Below are 27,400 nucleotides of genomic sequence, written 5' to 3'. Positions count from 1 at the left end.
CATGATATATTTTTTTAACTGATTTAACACTTTTAAATTTTGTCTTGACGAAATAAAAATGAGGAATTGAATTATTTTTTGATCAGCATTGTGCCGTATTATTTATAATTATTCCATAAAAAATTCACTTCTTAATTGTCTAACTAATGAAGTTTAGTATATATAATATAAAAAAATATTAATTTCGGTAAATACATTGCTAAAGTAAATCGCAAGTAATTTATATTCCTCTAAAACAGTGAACGGAAAACATAATATACATCTGGCCGAGTAGTAGCTCAGATTTTATTATATGTTGATGTGTGTACGCAATGTAGAGGTCTGCCGTGATCAATATAAGTTTTTAAGACTATAATAAACAGCATATATTATTATAGCAATGGCAGATCTGGTCAATTACTTTCAAAATTTTATTTTTTTAGCATTTTCAAAGTGGTCTGCCACAAAGTAAAATGCGCGATAATGGTCTGCCATTCTTATTTTCCGATAATAATAATCATATATTTTCAAAATTTCAAAACGGCAGACGTGGTCAAATGGATTTAAAATCCGTCAAAATTGGTACCTGTCCTACCTGAGCGCTCGGCGCGTCGACCACTTTGAGCTTAGTGAGTCCCCACCTCATGCATGGTAGGTATAGGGGTCTCAATGTACGAAAATTCAGGTCTGGTCAAATACATACAGGTAGATCCCACGGGCTCTCGGGCTATAACAAAATGAAAAAGAATTTTAGTGCACGTCGGCGTGTGAAGTAAGGTTTTTGGTGTCTAGAAAAATAATGTAAAGAAACTTTAAAGTGTAATCTATATCTTTATCTATACTAATATTATAAAGAGGAAAGATTTGTTTGTTTGTTTGTTTCGAATAGGCTCCGAAACTACTGGACCGATTTGAAAAATTCTTTTTCCATTAGAAGCCGACATTGTCCCTGATGAACATAGGCTACTTTTTTTTTTGTTTTGTTTCCTGTGTGTTTTCATGTTTCCGAAGCGAAGCGAGGGCGGGTCGCTAGTGTTAAGTAATTTTAAAAATAAATAATAGTTTAAAAAAAACTAACAAAATACGCTTTTATAGAAAATCCAACTAAAATTAATTTAGTTTAATAAATTTAATTTAGAAATAGTGTAAGAAAAAATGAGCATCCATGGCGCTCCCAGTCCAAAAACGTATATTTCAAGATTGGCAAAGTCTTGTTCTCCCATATTCTTTTAAAGTCTAATAAGGTAATTAGGGCCTTAAACGATAAATGAATAAAGCACAATATTGACGTTAATATACACGGCACAATGCGTGTTGCACGCGTACACATACCTAACTGTTTTCCAAACGTTTCGTTTTCTTACACCATAAAATATTCATTTTTGTTTCCCAATAAATAATAACCTATTACTTTGTTATGTCACTGCACGAAAATATCTTAGGAACTTATGTCTTATTTCGTTCGCTGGAGCGATCATAGTTGCTTAATATGTGACGACATCTCGGAATGGTGCCAATGACCCAGTGTTTATCCATAAGTTACGTGTGACTCTAGTGTAAAAAACTAGCGGTATGTTTTGTCTAGGTTGCGTTTCATCGATTTTCTGTACTATTGATTTGCAAAGTTATGGCATTTCGGTTTATTTTATATATGTAAGTACCGCATGTTATCATTTACTAGATGATGACCGAGCTTTACTCGTTTTTTTTTGTTGATAACGCCATCTTGTTGTGTCTTTAAAGAGGTTAGTTGCCCTCAATTAAGAAAAATAGTATTATTATTCGCCAATAGATGTCGGGAAGAGCTGATTATTAAAAACATGAATAAAACAACATTTTCTGAAAATAAATCGTAGCTAAATCGATTTATCGCCCTCCGAAATCCCCTGTATACTAAATTTTATGAAAATCGTTGGAGCCGTTTCCGAGGTTCAGAATTTCTCGTTTCTCGCACATTTTAGTGCGACCGAGGATTTTAACAAATTACGCTTGATGTAATAAAAACAACGTTTATGGTTTAAATTTGCATATTTTTATTTTCATTCTGTTATTGCTGACATTTCGAATACTATGCAGTTTTGGTGGTCGCGGTCGACTTCGTCTATATTTGAATGTGCGCCGTCTATTAGACTTTTGCGTTTAATTTTTGGATTTAATTGAGATTAAGCCGTAAAAGAAGCTGGTGACTCGTAATAACCGAAGGAAATACTGAACCATGCTTGAGATTAAGCTTCTTCAGGAATTGTTTTTAGTTTGTTGAGATTTGCGCGCCTATACTGAGACCTTAGAACTTATATCTCAAGGTGGGTGGCGCATTTACGTTGTAGATGTCTATGGGCTCCAGTAACCACTTAACACCAGGTGGGCTGTGAGCACGTCCACACATCTAAGCAATAAAAAAAAAAAAAAACATCTCTCGTTCATTGATAGAACGATTTTTGTTCTCTTCAAAATTAGGTGGGATACGTTAAAACTGAGCTGATCATCGCTTATGTAGATCAACAATGCCAGGGAGAAAGTCAGATCAGTGCATAACACTCATATGTCTTCAATAAATACATTCTTAGCCCGCATGGGTAGGTACAACCACCTCGCCTACTTCTGCCGTTAAGCAGTAATGCGTTTCGATTTGAAGGGTGGGGCAGCCATTGTACTATAAAAAAACGCAGTCTTAGAACTCATATCTCAAGGCGGTATTACGTTGTTTATAGTAAATATAGTAAGTAAAAAAAATCAATGAAATTTCCTTAGACGCTATTCAATAACTATAATATCATGACTATAATGAGTATACCAGTACAAATATAAATCAGGGATGTTTGCAGACGCGCACATAGATTGTTTTTACGCTACCATGCGTAAGAGGTGTGCATCTCTGGTAAGCAGAGTGAGGGCCAGCTCCAACAGTATCCTGAGCATGATCGCAAGCAGGCTGGACTGTGTATACATGGGTCGCTGTGGTGCCATCTCCCATGGGATGTTACGACAGTAATTCATTGTGATGTAAATATAACTACTAACATAGGTCTAAGTCTTATTAACAATTTATATGAGTCATGGTTACTTGCAATAAAAACATTATTATTATTATTATTATTATAAATAGGCGTAACAGGTAAATTCTCACCGAAAATATCAATCGGATTCAAAACGGAAGTACTAATTATTTGCGGTAATTATACGGTTTGTGAGCATTTAGTTTTTAAAATTTATTCGGTAGTGATTATTATAGGTGGGGAGTAAAGTGAAGCGTTCCACGTGATTATGGCACATGCATCACGAATCTTCAATTAAGTTTCCTCCTCCTCGAGTCGTGTTCCTCATGTCTGAGGGTCGTGACCACCATCACCCATGAGCTTCAATCTTAGGATCTTTTTCCACTTTTACTCCACTTTTAAGTTTACTCCACTGAAATAGCTTAAGAAGTTTTTTTTTTATGATATTTTTTCAAAATTTTAAACTTTAAATGTGTGTGTGTCTTCTTTAAAGTTGAAAAAATATCGCTTAAAAACCAAATAGGCTTCACTTTTCAATATATTCAATTATAATACGTTGACAATACAAAACGCGACATTAAATTGTGAAAAAAAAATCGTTTGTCTGTAAAGTCGGCTTACTGACAATAGTTGAACGTGAACACGTCATAAGAAAATACTGATGGAATGGTTTCATTTTTCAAAAGAAAATTTTAATTTTATTTGTTTGATAGATATTTTGTATGGATATAGAGAAGGAGGTAAATGGAAATCACTACTGAATTGATCGTCCTAACCCATGCATCAGCCCGCTGAGTTTCTCGCCGGATCTTCTCAGCGGGTCGCGATTCCGATCCGGTAGTAGATTCATTCGCGAAACAATTGCTTTTGAGTTGTTAGGTCTCCTTCGGAGGCGCTCGGGCAGTTGTTAGCAAATCCCACCCCTCTTGGCTGAGCCTTTGCTCGCCCACCTGTCCTGGTGAAACTGGAAAGGCCTTCGGGCCACCAGTAAACTTTCAATCATAAATAAAAATAAAAATGAATTGATCGTGACGCTTCAATTTCTCTCATGACGTTTTCAATGTTCAAATTAGACTCAAATTGACTACGGCGTTCCATGATCGCATCTTGTTGTCGTCAAATAATTGGAGAAATTTATTGTCAGTTTAGCCACGTGATCGTGGAACGCCTCAGAGCGAGGTAACGCCGCATGAGTCATGTTTTTTCGTGCGTGCAGCCGGCTCCATCGAACTATAAGAGGTTGTCACGTCAAAAAGAATTTTTTAATTGCGTGTTTTTTGTTTGCTAGAAGAAAACGCAACATTAAAATAAATACAACGATAAATTCGTCCAGCATAAAACTGTATAAAACATGTAAACAACAAAACAATGAACACAACAAAACATAAGTAGAAACGTCAATTGTCATTTAATTATATAAACACAAAAGACATTTTGAACACCGTAACTAAAACCCGTTTGACGGTACAAAAGCGTATTATCAACACAATAACGGGCAAGTGTATTATGATAACGTTATATGATTATATTCTCTGTTCGACCGTGTGGATCGAACCGAAGGCTCTAAGGTCTCATTTTAATATGGGGCCAGTATAGGAACTGTTATTTATTTATTTAATATATTTTGTACCGCAAAATTATAATTTGCGTAATTACCGGTGGTAGGACCTCTTGTGAGTCCGCGCGGGTGAGTACCACCGTCCTGCTTATTTCTGCCGTGAAGTAGTAATGCGTTTCGGTTTGAAGGGTGGGGCAGCCGTTGTAACTATACTGAGACCTTAGAACTTATATCTCAAGGTGGGTGGTGCATTTACGTTGCGGATGTCTATGGGCTCCAGCAACCACTTAACACCAGGTGGGCTGTGAGCTCGTCCACCCATCTAAGCAATAAAAAAATAATTTAAAAAAAACAGCTGTACAATCAGAGCCACGTCTTCTCGGTCCGTATACAGCAATAAGAAAAACCTCAAAAAATTCTGCATCGTCTTCCACTTCGAAGCGTAGATTGTGAATGAGAGTCCAACAACGAAGGCTTGGAATGTTCTTCATCGTATCTACGCATCACGTCACTGTTGAAGCGTAAATTGGAAATGTCACATTGGGAATACTGTGGACATATACGTCACGGCTGAAGCTATAACCCAGCATTCCTAATATTGCAGCCAATCGCATGCACTTGAATATTTAATGTGAAACAACAGAGTCGGAGCTGGACGTGTGATATTGGTGGTTCTCAAAGTGTTTTATCTTTATGTCACTATATCAAACTTTATCATTTATTATTATATAGAATTTTAGATTTATATTGTGTGAGTCTTTATTGTAAGTCGATTATTATTTATTTTTTTATTTAATATATTTTGTACACACAGCTGTTAGAAGAAACACGATAATAAGGATACAGAGTACAAGGACACTACTTATTTCATGTTGAGAACTCTTCTAGTAGGCCCGCAGAAGGAAAGAAAAATTAGGAACACAAACCTTACATACATATACTTACTTTATATTATAATACATTATAAAAATATATATACTTTTATTTAATATAGTAAGTATAAATAGTGTTCTTTAACAGATTTCTTGAACGCTGCTATAATCTTGCAGGCTCATATGCTTGGAGGGAGGGAATTCCAAAGCATAACTGCTTGTACAGAAAGTAATTTTGCGTAAGCATGTGTTTTATGAACAGGCCATTTGAGGAGAGTTATTTTACTTGTACCGGTAGTGAGGCGTGTTACCAGCATTTGTGGGTAATAGCGTCCTACCCTTTTTGTCACATAGCTACCATAGGTTATAATTTGAGTTTTTCTCTACTTATTCGCTGGTAATCTTTTTTTGTGTTTGAGAGATTACTGGTGGCCCGGAGGCCTTCCAAGTTTTACCAGGGCAGGTTAGGGAGCAAAGGCTCCGCTAGGAGGGGTGGGATTTGCTAACAGCTACTCGAGCGCCTTCAAAGGAGACCTAAAAATTCAAAAGTAGCCGCTTCGCAAATGAATCTACTACCAGATCGTGCTGGTAGTCTAATAGGCTATTCCAAGTACACGCGGAAGGATAGGCTAGCTCACGGGATCGAGCGGAGAGAATTTACTAACACTATCCCTACCAAGGGCAGTGCTTCGCCGAATCTACCACCGAATCGGAATCGCGACCCACTAAGAAGATCCGGCGGGTAGCTTCAGTACGCTAAACTGGGACATTCATTAGCTTTATGTTATTCAATAACTCCCGTTATCGCCTAATACATATATTATAGGGAAACGATCGTCAGCCAAATCTTCGAACAAAAAAATATCCCTACATAAACCAAAAAGTGCTTTAGTTTTGTTTCTAATGTTCTGACGCATATCAATCAACCTATACTCATAATATAGTAGAGTAGAATAGAGTTCATCCATACTACCTGGAGCCACTGCGTTCATCGACAGTGCGTTTCCAAAGATCTTTTTTGCCACGTACCATCCGGCTTTGGAATGAACTCCCCTCCACGGTGTTTCCCGAGCGCTATGACTTGTCCTTCTTCAAACGAGGCTTGTGGAGAGTACTCAACGGTAGTCAGGGGCTTGGCTCTGTCTCCGGCATTGCTGGAGTCCATGGACGACGGTAACCACTCACCATCAGGTGGGCCGTATACTCATCTGCCTACAAAAGCAATAAAAAAATGTATAATTAAGAAACGTATACTCCTAAATAATTAACGCAGCCCTAAGTTTGAAAAAAGAAAAACAAAAAAAAACTTCGCACTTATTCTCATATATATTTCTAATTTTGTACATTTTCTGTGCAGTGTCTCCGATCCGGGCGACCAACGGTGGAAGCGTCCACGCGTCTCCAGCAAGGGAGCTATCGCGTGATACCCCTGACTACCAGTACGGGAGATTCGACGCCAGCGCCCTCCACATAGCACACGCCTTAAAGCAAACAGAGCTCCAGAAAGCCTACCATCGGCCGAGAGAAAAACCTATAGACTGCTACTTGGTGAGTCTAACGATAGTTTATCAAATATTTTGAATGTGACTCAAAAGCCTCAAAGCTTTACTGTTGTTTTTTTTTCCGACCTATGCTGATAGCCTTGAGAGGCTATTTCAGCTTCACCCTAACGTGTAGGTGAGGTCACGGGGCTCAAGCCGGAGTGTTGCTAATACTGCCCCTAGCAAGAGCAGTACTTCGCAGAATCTACCACCGGATCCAAATGCGACCCACTAAGAAGATCCGGCGAGAAACTCAGTGGGACACTGTTGTACTCTTCTTCTTTTCTCCACCTTATCCCACTAGGTAGGGTTCGCACAGCTAATTTTTCTCTTCCATTCTCTTTTATCAGCCGTCAGCTCAACACTTACTCCTCTCTCTCTCTCATATCCTAATTCACACAAAGCTTTACTGTTGTAATGGTTACAACAAATTAAAAATAATTACTCATTAAGGAAATGATAAATATTTTTTGCGATGATTCTGCATACTCCCCATTTTGAAGTCGTCGTGGCCTAAAAGATAAGACGCTCGGTGCATTCGTATCAAGCGATGAAACGGTGTTCGAATCCCGCAGGCAGGTACCAATTTTTGTAATGAAATACGTACTTAACAAATTTTCACGATAAGCTTCCACGGTGAAGGAATAACAACACCGTGTAATTAAAGTCAAACCCACAAAATTATAATTTGCGTAATTACTGGTGTTAGGACGTCTTGTGAGTCCGCACGGGTAGGTACCACCACCCCGCCTGTTTCGGCCGTGAAACAGTGATGCGTTTCGGTATGAAAAGTGAGCAGCCGTTGTACAGTAAAAACTGAATGAAACCTTAGACTTATTCTTCAGGTGGATGGTGGTATTTACGTTGTAGATGTCTATAGGCTCCGTGAACTACTTAACACCAGGTCGTCCGTTAACTCATCCACCCATCTAAGCAATAAATAAAAATAGTCCATTGGAAGTAAATGTCAAAACGTCCAACCTTTCCATAATAAACTTTTTAGTGCATTTCTCAAAAACCATAACCGCTTACGTGACTTGAATACGCATACTCTCACTACGTATCTTGCATTATTAGGATTTGGGATACGACTGAGCGAGAGCTAAATAAACTATAGAAGCCATTGCTTGGTTTTCATATTGATAAATTTTTAAATTAAAATTAGAATCAACTCGATTAATGATCTTAGAATACCAGGAACCCACTTCCAAGATCAAAAGGTCACAGAACCGTTAATTAAACCTTATTTGAATTATATTGATTAATAGTTAGTTAGATAGTATTTTGTTTTTAAATAACCAAAAGCTGTACGTACGTACATATACGCGTATTATGTCAGCCAACGACACAAAAAATATAGGCATGAATAGGTATACAAGAGAAGATGATCGCTTGAAGTCTGAAACATTGAAGTATTTTTTTTATTAACACACTGACTGCGTTGCGTGATTTTACGTAAATATATGCCTTTATTTTTTATATAGTTTTCCTAATGGATTTATATTTAAGACAAACTGACCTGGCAGACTTCGTGGTGCCTCAATCGATAAGTAAAAGACCTAAACTTTTGTATAAAATAACCTTAAAATATACAAAAGGAATCTGTCCGACGGGGCACACTTCAAAGGGCAAAAAAACAAAATTGTTATTTTTATTTAATTCCGAGCATTTTCATATTTATCTATCTTTTAAGCCTTTTCTGGACCTCCACAAATAATTCAAGACCAAAATTAGCCAAATCGGTCCAGCCGTTCTCGAGTTTTAGCGTGACTAACGAACAGAAATTAATTTTTATTTATATTTAAGATTAAGATTTAAGATAAAAAAACTAACTTTCAATTTGTATAGTACATAATACATAGTTGTATTTCCACATTAGATTACAATGGGAATAATTTAGAAAATGATTTGTAACATGTAGAGGTCGAGATCTCAAGAAAAACACGAAAAAAAGGCCACACGTTCGTGTTTAAAAAGGAGTATAAAAACCGATTCAGTAGACATGACCTTATTGCTTTTGTGATTCTCTTCAAACTGTGGCCATCTTGAATGTAATGATTTTTTTTAAAGTTTAAATAATATCAATTCCGTTCTAAATTCCAACCATCCAGAAATGCATAGCTCCTTACAAAAAAAAAGTATTTCATCTGATTATTAGGTACTCCATTCTTGTTTTTGTTATTTTTATCACTCTTTATTTCCGCTACGTAATCTTTACTAGCCTAGAGCCGCTTTCAGACTATGCTATAATATAACAGCATATAGTATATAGCTCATAGCACAACAATATCGCGCACCATACATTGTTATGAACACGTTCACACTGTAATGTACTATATATTATTGGCTAAGTATAGGCTGCTATACTATATGGCCCTATACTATAGCGTAGTTTGAAAGCAGCTTAAAGTGTTTATTTTGAGCAGACCCGGCGAGAAACTCAGTTGTTTGTGTATGTGGATCAATCTAGTTAGTGAAAAGATTTCATGAACTCATGAGTTACTGGTGGTAGAACTTCTTGTGAGTCCGCACGGGTAGTTACATCCACTCTGCCTATTTTTATCGTGAAGCAGTAATGCGTTTCGGTTTAAAGGATGGGGCAGTCGTTGTACTGTTAAGACTGAGACCTTAGAACTCTTGTCTCAAGGTGGATGACGGCATTTATGATGTAGATGTCTATGGGCTCCGCTGACCTCTTAACACCGGGTGAACCGTGATCTCGTCCACCTTTCTAAGTAATAAAAAATATAACAAAAAATTAATGATTAAGTAAAACTCATCAACGTGAATATCGCCACTAAGCTTAGGATTAATGATAAGCCAAACTGCTTGCGACAGAAATAGGCAGAATATGGAGTAAAATAAAATGAAAATGATTAATTTAAGACATTAATCAACTGAGATGAAATTAAATGAAATGAAATGAGATGATATGAAATATAATCTCAGTAAAAGTATTTTCCGGAGGGTTTTGGAGGATCCCAAGAAGCTACGCCCAGCGGCTTTGTTTCGTTTTCCCACATTTATGCACTTTCACAACAGTGACTTTCAAATAGTTAATACACATTTAAACCTGAAGAAACACTAAATAGACAAAATAAAACAAATGACACAATTTCACTCCTCGCGTTCCCGCCAAAAAGTCCATTATTTAAAATAAAGTTTATGCTACTACCCCCTTACGAAATTCTATTCGAATAATTGAATCAATAAAATTCCTATCCAATTATATCTTATCTCACGTGTGTAGGTACATTAGTGCAATATCAGCGAATATCATCCGTAATACATTCTTGCGCTTCATGCTGGAACCGATCGCGTGATTTCGAAGAATGGGTTTCCATTGTAGTACAATTAATGAGATGAAGCGTTTTTTTTCTTTTCTAAAAGATTTACTATTTTTAAACACGTATGAATTCTGTGACTCAGCTAATTATCCAAAGTCTATAGCTTGCTATAATTGAGGCAGTCACCGCAAAAGTGTCCTAAGTTTATCATAGTCAGTATGGAGATAATGAGGTCGGAATTTACTTTTACACTGCTTCATAGGCAAAAACAATACGCGTAAAAATAATGTTTACAAAGCCAACTGCTCTCTATAGGTGAGACTAGGGACAGGCCGGTTTTGCATCAAAATTTATTATGATTTAAATAAACTGCAATATTTAAGCGCGAATATGAAAAATTATGGGTTAGTCCACTTTTGCACTGACGGCCTCAACTATCATAGTATTTTCTTCGATCTTATCGATACCGATCTTACCTTCGATCTATAATTAAAAATACTTTTACGGTTTAATCGTAAGTTTTATTGTCATTATATTATTATTTGCAACATTTCCAACACTTTACATTTTTCGTGGTCACGAATAGGGATAAAGAAAATACTACTATAATAGTTACTTCCAGGATCGGTAATAAAATGATCAGCTACGTCTTAATAAAATTACAAGAAAATTCTACTTATATAGTTTTACTATTAATATCACCTAAAAAATACAGACGAATCTACACGTCTGATTTCGCAAAATGCCATCTATGAAGTGAATTATAAATTACCGAATGAAAAAGTCAAATAACTGAATTATTCACTCAGATTACTTACTGATGGTAGGACCTCTTGTGAGTCCGCGCGGGTAGGTACCACCGCCCCCTGCCTATTTCTGCCGTGAAGCAGTAATGCGTTTCGGTTTGAAGGGCGGGGCAGCCGTTGTAACTATATGGGTGGCACATTTACGTTGTAGATGTCAATGGGCTCCAGTAACCACTTAACACCAGGTGGGATGTGAGCTCGTCCAACCATCTAAGCAATAAATGAAAAAAAAAAAAGACATGTTTTATGTATTTCATCTTGTGAATGGCTTTGATCAGTGGAAAATCTCGTGATGATTTTTGCTAGTACTGGCAATAAAAATTCGCATAATACAAATTTCACAAGTTGTATTTTAATGGATTTAAGTAACTCGAATAACTTGAATTAACTATACCAATCGTTAGTCAAGTAATAAATTAAGTTCCCAGTGATATTTTGTAAAATAACGAAGAAAAAAAAAAAGGCCCTTAAAGTAATTTTGTTCAAAACATTTCAATAAGTAATTAACATGTGACTAGGAGATGTATGGAAATGGTAGTGCACGGTAGAGGGGGAAGAGGTCGACCGAAGAAGACATGGATGGAGTGTGTGAATGACGATATGAGAGAGAGAGAGGAGTGAGTGTTGAGATGACGGTTGATAGAAGAGAATGGAAGAGAAAAATTAGCTGTGCCGACCCCACCTAGTGGGATAAGGTGGAGAAAAAGAAGAAGAATTAACATAGCAAGAAAAACAGGTTAAAAACGAAAATTCAAGTACTTAAAAAGAAAGTGCTTGAGCTTTATGTACGTTTTCGTCTTCTCTGATAATTATTAGAATTGATAAATTTTGATTGATTTGATGAAGATATTATCTTTGTGTAAAAAACGACCTGTGCGATCTGGTTACTTAACATTGTTACATTAAAAATTGATGCAAAATGGCCGCATATTACCACCAGAATTCCTTACCTATTTGCTGGTAGCCTAAGGGGTTATTTGAGCTATACGCGGACGGGTAGGTGAGCTCACGGGCTCAACCTGAGAGAATTAGCTAACACTAGTCCTAGCAAAAATCTACCACCGGATCGTAATCGCGACGTACTGAGAAAATCCGGCAATACCGCTAACAACACAACTCTATTGTGTGCAGTTTCTTCTTTCTTCTTCTTTCTGTATCTGACCCCGTCGTGCCACACGTCACCGCTATGCCCTTCTTCCCTTACCTAAGATTGAATTGAACGGTCGAAAGATCACTTGAACGGTCGGTTCGTTCTTTTGTCGTCTATGAGAAATTGCCTGCCACTAGTCACGCACGCCCTCGTTCCATTACTCTCTTTATTTTTGAATTCTTGTCAAGTGTCTGTCTTAGTCTGTGTCTATGTCTAGTCGTGTAGGTCTTATGTCCTGTCAAAGAGGTTGCACGCCACGACAAAAATGAATACCTACAATAATAAACACTTAAAGAAATTGCGATAGCTAAAAAGAAAAGCATATTTCATTCCGAGCAAACGCGCAATGATTACTCTGGCAACTTTTAAAATGTTACAACACACAGCAACAGTTTCCTATTATCCACATCCTCCCATAGATCCGGTTTTCACCGGACAACATACCTAAGAGATTCGTCCTCATTTATGCACGTTTATCTACCGCAACAGTGGGTCGATATGCATAATGCAATAGTGCTCGTGGCCGCGTGCATTGTGTGCATATGAGTGAATTATGAAAAATGGTCAGGTGCCATCAAAGTGAATACCGGATGGTAGGAGACACTGCGGGAAATCCTGATTGAAAGGATGAATTGAAAAGCGCATTAAGCATATACGGACTGCTAATCTCTTGTTTTGAATACCTAATTAATGTATTTTGATTGTGTTATGATTGTATTTGTTTGGTACCTCTGGGCTTACGGAGGGACTTCGGTTCTCTCTGTGTTTCGTTCCGTATGTTCAATGGGGAGTGCTCTGAGGAAATGTTCGATATCATCCTTCTATCTTTTTACCCTCAGACCTCCCGCCACCAAAGCAAAGTTCATTCATACTGTCTGGAATCACTGCATAACCATAGCTAGTGTCAGAGTGACGAACCTGCGTTACGCGGATGACACAACTCTGCTTGCCACAACAGAAGCAGAGATGACAGAGCTTCTGAACAAGACGGAGCACATAGGGTTATAGGGTTGGAGATGGGACTCGCCATCAACAGATCCAAAACTAAAATAATGGTCGTTGATCGCACAAAAAATTTGGAGTATAATGGAACACTAATCCCCTAAAGCTTGTTGACAACTTTATTTACCTAGGCTCCAACATTAACAATACTGGATCCAGCGAACCTGAAATACGACGGCGTATTGGAATGGCAAAGAGAGCCATGACCCAGCTCGGTAAAATCTGGAAGGACCGTAACATTACCCAGAAAACAAAGATAAAACTGGTACTCACCCTGGCCTTTTCCATTTTTCTATACGGAGCGGAGACCTGGACCCTTAAAGCGGCTGATCGCAAACGTGTGGGTGCTTTTGAGATGTGGTGCTGGAGAAGAATGCTCCGGATACCTTGGAAAGCGAAGAGAAGCAATCCGTCTATTTTAGACCAACTGCAGATCAAGACTAGACTGTCCACACTCTGCCTTCGCCGTGCACTCGAGTACTTCGGTCACATTGCTTGGAAAACACCGGATAGCTTAGAGAGACTATTCGTGACAGGGAAGATCGAAGGAAAGAGACCGCGCGGGCGCAGTCCGACAAGGTGGTTCGACCAAATCCGCACCACACTAGAGATCCCATTCCACGACGCCCTTCATGCGGCCAATGATCGAAGGCGCTGGCGGGACATTACAAGGTGCAAAATCCTGACGACATATAATGCAGCAGCGAGGAAACGACGCGAGTAGGAGGAGGAGAGAATCACTGCGTTCATCGACAGCGCGTTTCCAGAGATCTTTTCTGCCACGTACCATTCGGCTTTCGAATTAACTCCCCTTCAAGGTGTTTCCCGGGTGCTATGACATAACCTTCTTTAAACGAGGCATGTGGAGGAATACTCAGTGGTAGACAAAGCATTGCTGACATCCATGAGCGACTGTAACTTACCATAAGACGGGCCCAATGGTCGTCTGCCACAAAGGCAATAAAAATATATGGTAATGTTCATGCCATAGCAATATTATGTGTCAATCCTTGGAGTCCTTTTTTACTGGTGATAAGACCTCTTGTGAGTCCGCACGGGTAGGTACCACCACCCTGCCTATTTCTGCCGTGAAGCAGTAATGCGTTTCGGTTTGAAGGGTGGGTCAGCCGTTGTAACTATACTTGAGACCTTAGAACTTATATCTCAAGTTAGGTGGAGCATTTACGTACGTTGCAGATGTCTACGGGCTCCAGTAACCACTGAACACCAGGTGGGCTGTGAGCTCGTCCACCCATCCAAGCAATAAAAATAAAATAAAAAAATAAAAAAGTCCGAGCCCACTTCTAGATCATGGACGAATATAATCTGATTGACAAAACAGATAACCATCCTACGTAATACGACGAAACGACAGACACCCATCCGATCTCCTTATGCAGAGCGATAGTGTAGCTCTGAATGAGTTTTTACTATAAAAGCTAAAACGATACGCCTGGCCTCTGATAGAAATGTCAGTCATTCGGGTTTACCTTGAATGTGGGCCGCTTTAAAAGGATTCCTTCGTTTTGTCATGCCGAATGAATTGGCTGGAAAGTGGTTCATATTATTAAGCCCCTACACAACTAATTATTTCATATAGATGCGCCTCTGATTATTAATTTATTTCTTTATTTATTACGTTGCACCAACAAAGTGATCATCAAACATTAAGTGTATAACCAATGGATGGTGATCATCAATACAAAAATTGACAAATTGACAAAAGTTCATGGCAGATGTCACCTCAATTATAGGTGCAATCCATAGACCTATATAGTAGGGACACGACATATTGTTCTATACGTACAATTGCTTATATAAATAGCACCCATTTTGAAGGCACATACATAAACATATATCTATCTCGTTCTTACTCAGCACGTTAACTCGCAGGAAAACAATATAACAGTATTTCAGTGCGTACATAAAATGAAACATGAATATACGTAAATGTCTCCGTCTCCGTCTAATGAGGCCGAAAATCCGCCATGTTTAGCGCGCCAAATGTCATTGTCACGTCAGTTCGGCCGTCTGTTTTGGGTTGTACATTATTTATTGACTTTGATATCGATTTAATATGATTGCTTATATAAAATTTCTTATTTTATCATGCTTAAAACATACAAAAATAATAATTAAAACATATTTTATAGGATCTCAAGAAAGTCGTCGGAACTATTTAAATAAAATAGTTTTATAACACTATTGTCAACTCGTTAAATATTTAATAATTAAGTGATTTTAGAGAGGAAGTCACAAGGAATGGCGTTTGTAATTTTATTAACGAATAAATGTTCTGTAGGTGTTTTTTTTTATCAGGCGGTCCCTTGATCATTTTAAAATTTGAATCACTCTCAAGTGAGAGTGATTCAAATGGTGCGGCGTACCTTCCTTGAGGTGCGCTGCGGTAGTGTGTTACGGACTTTAGAGTCAGCAAAACAATTAAAATAGATTGTAATAGTCTAAGAAAAACACGTACTCAAAATACGATAACATTCAGCATGCTAGAAATGGGCAGATGGCACTGTACTACGCCATATCTTTATGTTTTGCGGCAAACGACAACTTTATAAAATCAGTGTAGCAAATTTTAAAAATCGTCATATCGTTTACTTGGCAAATTTGAAGCACGAACTCGTCTTAGATTTCACATAATATCTAAATCACATCATCTTTGCACATAACAATATACTTACTTCCTATTAAAGTATAAATTCTACAAATACATTCACTCAACAATATTTAAATTAAAATGAGCCAAGAACGTTTATCGATAAAACCTACTAACATTAAAATCTTCTGGGCAGCACTAAAACCGCCATGTTTTGTGGCCAGATGACGTCACAGTGGCACGAATTTTTTATTGACGTTTCATTTCCATAGGTTTCCTACTTCAGTGGTGCAATCGAAAGTGCATTAAGAAAAAATATATTATATAACTAAGATTTGATTAATTTTATATTTAAACGGTAGGCAGCGGCTGGGCTCTGCCCCTGGCATTGCTGACGTCCATGAGCGATGGTAACCACTCACCATCAGGTGGGCCGTATGCTCGTCTGCCTATAGGGCATTATAAAAAAATAATTACATATTATGATAAAGAAATAAAAATCATGAATTTCGAAGTATTTCTTTAGGAACAAGGAACTTTTAAAGCGCTTTGAAGATACACTTAAAGCTGTAACTAGTATTGCGAATCCAGGAAGTTGATTCTAACACTAAGCATGTTGCTTTAACTAGGTGTATCTCGAGGTTTCAAACGCAAATCGTTCTGAAAGTACCCACTTAAAGTGGATGCTACCAATAATTAGGTCAAAGTTAAATTATAAATTACTTAAGCTTTCGTTGCATTTTTTTCCGTAAATTTGAACGATAACTATACTCAAACAAACACGTAAACAAACAGACAGACAATTTGAAAATTACTTATTTAACATCAGCTATTCCTTATAAATGTATTTTTTTTATCTACTTCAGAAAAGAGGTTCTCAATTTGTTTTTTCACCTGTTTTTTCTTTCACCTTAGAACTGCACCGTTTATAAGAAAATTAGAATAAGAAAAAAATAATTAAATATATATACTTTTAGATTTGTCCATACAAATATTTCATAAAAATCAGTTCATTAGTTTGGATGTTAAATGAAAATAAGTAAGTTTTTCTAAGTAAACGAGAATAAAAGTAATATGTTGCTGATACGATTTGTTTTTTTTTTTTTATCTAAACCACACATTTCTTTTACACGCCAGCTATATGCGGTAAAGGACATTCGAATGAAAACCACTGGATTGTTTCCTTCAACTTTTAAGTGTAATAATAAATTATACAATTTATAATATAAGCGCGTACCGTCAGTGTTCGGTTTCACAGGTATCATTCACGTGTGGGAGCAAGGTCTTGTTCGACAAATATATCAACTCATTCATAAAAATCAGCGGGTCATTTAAACCTTGGCTAGAGGTCAAATCTAAACGACATTATGATCGCCACTTGAAGTCTTACTGCAAAATGAAATACACATTAAAAATCAGTGATAATAGAAGAATGAATTTAGAAGGATTTATTATACTACCAAAAACAGCTCAAGTGCATTTGCTATTACCTGGATTTATGAACAAAGCCTACTTAACTAAATTATAGCATCATGCATCGTATCGAAATATTATTCTGTTTAAATTATTCCTCACTTGTTTCTGGTCACCGTTTACGAGTCTCGTAAAATGTTTATTAGTTTCCGGAAACCGCATTCATGGTTTTACCTTATTGTAGCGGTTTCTATTTGGACATTAACGATGTACATAGAACTTTTACTCTTAGAGCTGAGTAAGTCGACGGCACATATGTAAAACTCCGAGAAACTCTACTATAGCCAGATCTCGAGATACTCATAATTAGGTTCTGTGCGAAATAAAATATAGAAGTCTAGAAATCATATTTATAGATAAATAAGCGGCAGTTAGCCCAATATTTTAATATCGACACACAATTCCTTAGTCGTCCGCGACCACGAAAAATAAAGAATTCCAAAAGCCGGAGGTAATACAAGTACATACTCGTATAATGACAATGAAAATGACAAAAACTCGGGATCAAGCCATAAGAGTAGTTTTAATTATTGAATGGTTATAATAATATTTTGAAAGAAAAAAAAAAAAAAAAAAATTACATCGTGAGGAGAAGGGCTATTTGGTTTAAGCGGAATTTCGCTTAATACGCGTCATCTATCTTTGTAATTAAAAATGCCTTTTATTTACTATTAGCATCAACAGTTCGATGCTTTTAATTGGACTTCATTTAAGCTTACACCAAGCAAATAACTGAAGATTTTTTTTTTGTTACGATATTTTTGCCAAGTTTTAAACTTTAGGCCATTTAGCCTTTCAACCTTCGACATAATTAGTCATTTTCTTTCCTACCTATTTACTGGTAGCCTAAGAGGCTATTCCAGCCACACCCGGACGGGTGGGTGAGCTCACGGGCTCAACCTGAAAGAATTTGCTAACACTAGTCGTCGCAAGAGTAGTGCTTCGCAGAATCTACCACCGGATCGGAATCGCGACTCACTGAGAAGATCCGGCGAGAAACTCAGTGGGCTGTGTCTATGGGTTAGTTCGCTCGTTCTGACGGTGACCGGTGCTTGGGAGGTCTAAAAGCACCGAGAGTGAATCCTAGGTATCCGACATGTTTTGGGTGACGGCGGCTTTACGTTGCCCCGCCGCGGTCGGTTAAGATAATCAGTCACCTTAAAATCAGCCTCAGTACCTATGTCTCTCTTTCTTCGATCGGTCCCTCATTGCTGAGGATCGTGACTCCGTCCGATTCCGTCAACCAGCTGTCTCCATCGATCCCGTTTTGTAGCTTGGTGGAGTACATCGCTGACATGTACCAGTACTCAGTGCCTCCGCTATTTGACCATGACTATTCCGACCATCGTTTAGGACTTCTACCCCTAGGCCTTTTCCCCTCTATTTTACCGGTCACCACAAGGCGTTCCAAATTGCAAGTACCAGTACCTATTCGTAGATAGGCGTAGATCTAACAGCCTTATTCTTTTATGAACATTGCACGTCATAACACACTCTACGTCTCTTTCACTCCACTTGTCAGTTTAGATCGTGGGAGCGATACGGCCGTTAATAAAGGTGGCAAACGCGGAAGCTTCGTTATCTTCAAGGAAGATAACTGTTAACAATAGTGAAATGTATTGTGTAACTGTTGTGTTAGAAAACTGTGAGTTACGGACAAAATATTATGCTGCACTCTAGTAATATTTTCGCTTTGCTCCATCCATTAGCTAATGATATTAAAATAGGCAAATGGAACTACATAAAGAATTGGCTTGGAAATAATTGTCAGGTACTAGCTGACCTGGCAGACTTCGTAGTGCCTCAAGCGATAAATAAAGGACCTAAACTTTTGTATAAAATAAGCTTAAAACAAACAAAAGGAATCCGTCCGACGCGGGACACATCAAAGGAAAAACAAAATTGTTATTTTCATTTAATTCCTAGCATTTTCATATTTATCTACCTTTTAAACCTTCTCTGGACTTTCACAAATAATTTAAGACCAAAATTAGCCAAATCGGTCTAGCCGTTCTCGAGTTTTAGCGAGACTAACGAACAGCAATTCATTTTTATATTTAAAGATTTCGAATACCGATCTCTGACTTATTGATTTACTGGTGGTAGGACCTCTTGTGAGTCCGCGCGAGTAGGTACCACCAGTCACCACCCTGCCTATTTCGGCCGTGAAGCAGTAATGCGTTTCGGTTTGAAGGGTAGGGCAGCCGTTGTAACTATACTGAGATCTTAGAACTTATATCTCAAGGTGGGTGGCGCATTTACGTTGTAGATGTCCATGGGCTCCAGTAACCACTTAACACCAGGTGGGCTGTGAGCTCGTCCACCCATTTAAGCAATAAAAAAAAATTAGCAGTTACCGGAAACTTTATGATCTGAATTCCAGCACCAACCTTGAAAAATGAAGTCTCATTGATATCGTTTAGTATCTTCCCCATCTTTCGAGCCAGAATACATAGCTACTTTAGCAGAAATGGGAAAAATAGGATACATACTATTGCAGATAGGTATTTCATTAAAACTTTTGAATATAGGACTTCAAATATATGAATGAACTTGCGACCCGCCCTCGCTTCGCTTCGGAAACATTAAAAAGCTGAGTCCCGCAATGTTACCCGCGGCTATTGTGCAGGTGACGCCGTGGTTTGAAGCTAGTCTAAAAAATCTTATATCATCAGCTACCTATCAGTGAAAGTCCCGTCAAAATCGGTCCAACCGTTCCAGAGATTAGCCGGAACAAACAGACAGACAGACAAAAATTGTAAAAAATGTTATTTTGGTGTATGTACCGTATATATATTCATATGCCTGTAGTAAAAAGAGGCTATTCCAATATTACAAACAGACACTCCAATTTTATTTATATGTATAGATGTAGAGATTCAATCAATGAATATAGGAATTCCACCACGACGACTTCAAGTATGAAATATCTCTAAACATGGAACATCTAATCTTTTTTTATATTGAAATTAAGGTACTAATGTAAATGATACTGGAAAGGGTCATTTATCGCCATTAAACCAATGAAAGCAATTAATTCATTAAGCGGATGGAATAAGAGAAAACTTTCGTAATAAAATTGTAAGAATTTCAAATATAATAACCGTATGAATATTCATTGGCTGCATAGGTATGAAACGCGTTTGTATGCTAATTGTTACATTATTGACGTTGATTGCTTTTAAGATTGATATATCTATATGAGATATGAATCCAGAATGCTCTCGTTCTGAATTCTAAAAAAAATGGAGTTCGTTTGAAACTTGCATGTACTAATTAAAAAATTTAAGATGAGGTTCTTCCAGAATCTAGTCATATTAAAAATATCTCGAATTTAGAGACACTTTTCCTCGATCTAATCATTCTAATCGGATAATCAATTAAGTTAAAAAACAACGCTACAATTAAAAGGAAAATTTCAACAGTTCCAAATTTGACCCCGTGACCCCGTGCCCACTGTTCCCACGAGTTAAACTAAGTTAAAATACCGTATGTCATTTGACACAATGCAAATTTTTGGGTCGAAAAGATAAACAATGGTTTAATTCACTAATTTAAACATAATAGAGCATAGACATTTTTGAACTACAATGTTCTTTTTTTAAGTATGGCAATTTTCTTCTTAAGTCGTTTAAAGACTATTCAATAGGGATGAAATTAAAAGAAACGATATGAGTTGGGATGAAAGTTTCAGTAAAATGATGGTTAAAGTTTTCAGCATAGATTATACACTTAATATATTCGTTTTCAGTGAACTTTTTGAAAAAGCCCGTGACGTTACGTCTAGCAACTTTATTTCGTTTTTCCATATTTGTGAATTTTCACATGTGCTAAACTATGAATAAGTCACCGTTTTTGCAAATTAAGAAACTAGCGAAAGAGTAAATTAAAAAAATAAAACATTTCAGACAATTTCGCACCTCGCGTTCGCGCCAAAAAAAACTATTACAGTCAAATTACAGATAATCTAGGTAGCATACAGCTATACTATATGTTATCTAGATTGTCATAGATTTATGTTTTGCATTTTATTCGTGTGATTCAATGAAAATGATGAAAAGCAAAGGGACCAGTAATTATTAATAATTTTGATACATTTCATGAGCCGATATCATTTGGGTGATTTTGTATATGTTATTGCATTTCATTAATTACAATTATACATTTTAATTATACGTTCGTCTAAGATCATACACAAAAATGTAACTTCTTTTGTATGATTTTTTTAATAAATTAAGTTTTTAAATGATATCATAATATTTTACGTTTTTAATGTGATTAATCGGGCAAATTAATCTCGTACTCAACAGCCGAGACTAGAATATCACCTAAAATATGTTCTCTCCAATATTTATTTACTCTTCGTTAATTTAGATTATTGATCGGATATTCTGCTAGGCGTGATCACGAATACTTACGTACAATACAAACGAACAGGTTTTGATGCCAGGAAGTTAGAATCTCTAGGGGCGCAGACATTAATCATAGATCTACGGCGGCATAAAGTGCGCGAAGACAGGACTATTGTTCATAAATCTAGAGTGAGTACGCTGTGTGAGCGTTCGCATCGTGGGAATAACGGGGTTCGTAACAGTTTCGCTACGGAACTTGTGTATTATGAGGTTGAACTTGCCTTGATGTAAAAGTACATCACTTTCCCCTATTGTGTTAATGATTTTTTTTACTACTAAATTGTTAGTCCTTGCGTTTTCTTGTTATTGAAAAAGCAATTTGAAATCGTTGAATTAACTAATGTTCATCTGATGATCGAAATTCACTGATATCTCAATATTTATTTCATGTATTACATTTCTCTTTTGTTTTTTTGGTTTTCATCTTTTTTCCCTGTAACGGCTACGGAAAATGCTAAATTGTTTTCAAAGACTAAGAATCTGAATAACACTTAAAGCTGTAAATAATTACTAAACAAACAAATGATCTATGATATGTGTACTTGCATGATATGTCTTTAATGAGGATCGCCATCATATATGATTTATCTCCCATTTTGTCCTGTCCCGCGCCAGTTAGCATACTTTTATACTCTCTTTACTCTTACACCCTAGAATCTCTTTCTCTTTATACTTAGAATACTTTTACACTCTCTTATTGGAATTCGGTCCTCGGATTGCTGCCCCTGAACCTATGCCAAGATAAACTGCTTCTCCAGCTCATACATACTCGATCGCATTATATGTCCAAAGTAAACTTAGTTGATGTTCTCAGCATAGAGAGGTAGGTCGTTTTTTGATCAGGAGCTCTTGTACAATAGATTCATCTGTCCTCATGGGCGTCCTTGGTATCTTTATCATTCATCTCCAGAACTTATGTAATCGCTTATCTACACTAACATTATAAAGCTGAAGAGTTTGTTTGTTTGAGCGCGCTAATCTCAAGAACTACTGGTCGAATTTGAAAAAATATTTCAGTGTTAGATAGCCCATTTATCGAGGAAGGCTATAGGCTATATAACATTACGGTAAGACCAATACAAGTGGAGCACCAATAAAGAATGTTTCAAAATATTTTTACTTTCTACATAAATGAAGTGGGGGGTAAAATTTAGCGTTAGCCAAAGTAACCATTCCACGCGGACGGTGTCGCGGGCAAAAGCTAGTCGTTAAATACTACGAGTATAATATATTATCTCTTCGACTCATTTAAATATAATAACCTTTGAGTTGACAGATGTCATAAACGTCATTTAAGCCGCGGTCGCCATTTTGACAGATGCAATCCACTGCGCGTTTTAACAGCCTAATACGGATGTCATATCGTCCTCAAATAATTTCGTAGAAGAAATTCGATTTTACCATATTTGTTAATATGCCAGTCTAACGTTTTCGATATGGCACGAGGAGGTAAATTGCCTATTTCGTACTTCCTACGCTTTTCCCACACATCGTGAACTGTTTAACATATCCGTAAGCGATAGCGCCTTGTGATGTGAACGGAGGTAGTTTTCGTTGAATACCTAATTAATTGTGGGTTGTTGGCAGGGGCACCCCAAGAAAATTTAGTTTATTTCTTGTGAGTACATAGAAAAGAAAAGAATTCGAATGAAATTTACAAGAATAAGGTTCAATTACTTGAAGGTCAAAATAAGAGATATCATAATTAAATCTCTATGATACATTGCAATTTATGTTTTATTGATTGTTCTTTGTACTTTTAAACCGATCTAGTTCTTCTTCTTTTTTTAACTATGGCAATAACTATTATTGCCAGCATTTATCTAATTCATGAAAAGTCGTATTTTAGAGAAAAGAGGATCCCAACGATAATATTGTGTTTAACTTTCGACCTGACATTGCCTGGGTCTGGACTAGTATTGCAACAACCAACTGTTTCTTATTACCCTCATTTCTAAGTTCTTTTTTACGATGTACCGAGCTCAAAACTCACTTTCTTTTACGTGGTTAGCCCAGTGACATAACAATGTATAATCGCTACCCGCATGAGGCCCTTTTTTTCCTACCTTAACTGATGGCCTTGAGAGGCCATTTCAGCGTAACCCTAACAAGTAGGTGAGCTCACGGGGCTCAAACTTGACGACGTTGCTAATACTAACCCTAGCAAGAGCAGTGCTTCACAGAATCTACCACCGGATCGGAAACGCGTCCCACTGAGAAGATCCGGCGAGAAACTCAGTGGGCTGTGTCTGTGGGTTAATTTACTCGCCGAGCCCTTCGTCGCAAGCAACGGGTCCGACGAGAACGATAAACGGTGATGAGGCCCAATCGTATGTCCTACATTCCAAACCAAAACGTATGACTGCTCTGCTCTAGAAGCATGTAAAATGGTGGAACCTACCCGTGCGGGCTTACAATACGCTCTGCGACCAGTGAATGACTTACATATTGTAATCTTATATTTTTTGCTACAGTATCATTTTTACCCGTTTGAAGAGCGTAAATTTGAAGAGCGAACGTAGTTTTAATAAAATGAAAACTTTAACTTCATTTCTCCAGGGGAGTGGTGGAGGCCTTGAATTTTCAAAGCATAGGGTCCGGTAGCTACTTAACTTAAGCCATATGACAACATTACAACATTACTACATCTGATCTCTTCTTGGCAATAAAAACTCAAATAAGAAAGTTAAAATACTGCGTTTTATATTACATAGAGATTGGAATTATAAATGTCACATCCCGCGTCATATATTTACATTTAAACAATCATAATACAGACATCTCTACGTCGTTTTAACATATATATTGAAAAATGAACTACATATAAACCAGAATAATATTATCGATGTTTATCGTTTGAGCTTACATAATTTAACATAACCATCATTAAAATAAACTTAATATTCAAAGTATCAGTCAAATGACCATTAATCTAATAATAATCAAACAGGATGTGGCAACCCTCTGTCTAATCTATTCGTTAATTTAGATTTTACGAGCGCCATTTCTAAGAGCTTATGTCACGAGAGGATTAGAAAAATATACATTCTGTTGATGTCGCGTTATTGGTTTCAAGGTTTTTAATATGTTAGCTACCGTTAAACATTGAAAAGTTGTTCTTTTTCATACTTACTAGACTCTCTCTTGTCCAAATAATTTCTTTTACAACAAGAATTCACACAAATTTCATACGTGCTATAAAAAAATCTTTGTTGTTTTCATCATTATATGTGATGTTAATACAGCGTCTGCATTTCATCCTCTCAATTCTTCAGTGAAAGCAACATTCAAAAGGGCTCAGAGAATACAAAGAATACAAACGCTCATATCAGTTCGTTTACGATCTTATCAGGAAAATTAGTGAAACAGTTATAAAAGACTAATGTATAATTTGCATCGTGCGGCCAACGACTGTGTATGCTAATAGCAATGGAAGCGTTACCGAGGCATGTCCACCGTTGTTCGTGACTCCATGATGGATCAGTTCCGTTTACAAAAAAAATTGTATTCTTTTAAGCTTTGATAGGCACATGCAGGCATGAGGTCGAAATTGTTGGTACTCAACATTGGCTATACGGTAATATTGCTAAATTTTAAATAATAGGTACATTAATTAAATTTTAATTACCCGAAAATAACAAAACTCAATGAAACCTGTTACATTATTTATTTTGAAGTCAACCATCTTATTAAGAAGACTGCTTTTTTCTATACTGCGGTGAGTATTGACTGTGAGAATATAAATGGATTATATAAAAATAATTATAATACTTAATGATGACGTTTTAAATACACTTCTTAATGACGTATTTAAAAAATAATTCAATTGGTCCAACTAGAAATTACCGTAAAAATATTGATTTCCTGAATGAGCTCCCATTACACAGTAAAAACTCAAATGGAATCAAACTCTTAAGCGTGACTAATCTATGAATTGTAAGACAATGTACAATGTTAATTTAAAAATAATATTTAGCGGCCATATTCCGTTCATGATTTATCATAACAAAACAATTGAATTTATCGATTCCTTTTATTTAAATTCTAGTTCGATTGACCGGAATGACAATCAGGTAGATCAGGGGCTCCCAAACTTATTTTGTCTACTGTCCACTTTGAGAATAAATTATTTTTAGCGTCTCCATTTTTTCGCCTACTTAAAACCACTTATAGCGAGAGCTCAGTCGGTGTCTAAGGGTCCTCCTAAATGAAACTACAAAACACCTCGCAAGCCTCTACACAACGCCCCCTTTTTTTTTCTGGGTCTCTTACAGCCCCCCCTTTAGGACTGCAGCGCCCACTTTGGGAAAGGCTGAGGTAGATCATGTATACGGTAGAAAGGTTACGAATATCAGGTGACATGTGTATCTTACATACCGACTAATAAGATTTATTTATTTATTTATGCACAAAACAGATTACAATTGTTACAGTACATGTTAGCTAAATCGTACAAGTAGTACCTAGATATAATCTGGATTGCAAACTAAATGGTATGTGCACTCAGCAAATCCGTATTAATGTACATAGCTTTGGCTATTGAAATATTTTATTACCCTTATAGGCAGACGAGCATACGGCCTGATCGTGAGTGGCTACCGTCGCCCATGGACGTCAACAATGACAGGGGCAGAGCCAAACATAAAACTGCCTAAAATTATCAATCTACCAATTTGTAATGGAATGGAGAAATAATTCGTACAACAAGTATGGTTTTTCAGTGGATCATAAAAAAATCCAATTGTGAACGATTGCTATATTCATTTTGGATAAAGTAACGGGAAATAACTGATGTTTAAGTTTTCGTTGTATCACTAAATCCACGTTCCAAAGTTCGTGGAAGAAGGTGATGACGTGATCACGCCTTATTTGGTAATTTCGGTGTGGACTAAAACATCAGTATGGGTCGCCTTACTCGTGCGTGTAAAACAGAAAACGACACTGACTAAAAAGACTGTTAGTCGTGGTCGTATTAAAATTTAGGTTTTTTTATAATCGTAATCATAGAAAGATATCGATAATAGTCGTACAAAAATACAATTTTAATTTTGTTAATGAAATTTAATACAAATTAGAAAATATTTATAAATCTAATACGAAATATAAATTTTCCCGCCAATTCTCATTTATACCTGTCTCACTCTTTCTTCAGTAATACAAATAGCGAAATGCGAATGTACAACGAAAAAAAAAACAAATTAGCGCGCCAATTACAGATCCATCAAAACTTTTTTCAACCGCAATCCAAAGCTGCCGCCATCGTACAGCCTCGTTCATTGACTCGACGATAGAAAGTTGTTAATTAAGAACGCGAGTGATTGGCGAATGATTGTGTAATAGAACGCAACAGATCGACCGGCCACATGGTCGCACAGGGCAATAAATACCTTTACCGTAGAAAGTGTTGTAATTCAATATGAGTAATAGTGTGAGTTGTACATTATCTAAATAAAAGAAAGGTGCATGTAGTGGTTTAGTTTTTCATTCGCAATAAGCCAACTAAAAAATTATATTTTATATTTACATTACCTAAAGATTAAAACAAACAATAAAAGCACATTTTTGAGTTGTTTTACCTTTTTATTGTACGAACTCCAAAAACGACATGTCCTGCGTATTTTTGTCAAAATGAAATGCTGTGTAAACAATTTTAAGATCATATACCTAATGCTTCAATAAATTTCTTTTATTTAAGGCTCATGCCAGACTAATC

At 36.8% G+C, this 27,400-nt stretch overlaps 2 protein-coding genes across 6 annotated transcripts in view; one reads left to right on the top strand and one right to left on the bottom strand.

The window, feature by feature from the left end:
• LOC101739626 (dnaJ homolog subfamily C member 13) overlaps positions 1-27,400 on the bottom strand; it is a 468,160-nt gene that overhangs the window by 240,111 nt on the left and 200,649 nt on the right. The window lies entirely within an intron of this gene.
• LOC101744686 (hillarin) overlaps positions 1-27,400 on the top strand; it is a 73,054-nt gene that overhangs the window by 24,637 nt on the left and 21,017 nt on the right. For all 4 annotated transcript variants that reach the window (XM_004922413.4, XM_012694428.4, XM_021351079.3 and 1 more), the window contains one exon: positions 6,763-6,953. In XM_004922413.4, the coding sequence (XP_004922470.2) occupies positions 6,763-6,953 (191 nt within the window). The remainder of the gene's footprint in view (positions 1-6,762; positions 6,954-27,400) is intronic.

The sequence above is a fragment of the Bombyx mori genome, chromosome 19, assembly GCF_030269925.1.
Source record: "Bombyx mori chromosome 19, ASM3026992v2".
Lineage (NCBI taxonomy): Eukaryota > Metazoa > Arthropoda > Insecta > Lepidoptera > Bombycidae > Bombyx > Bombyx mori.
The sequence above is the reverse complement of the archived record's forward strand: the minus strand, read 5'-3'. Positions and strand labels throughout refer to the sequence as shown.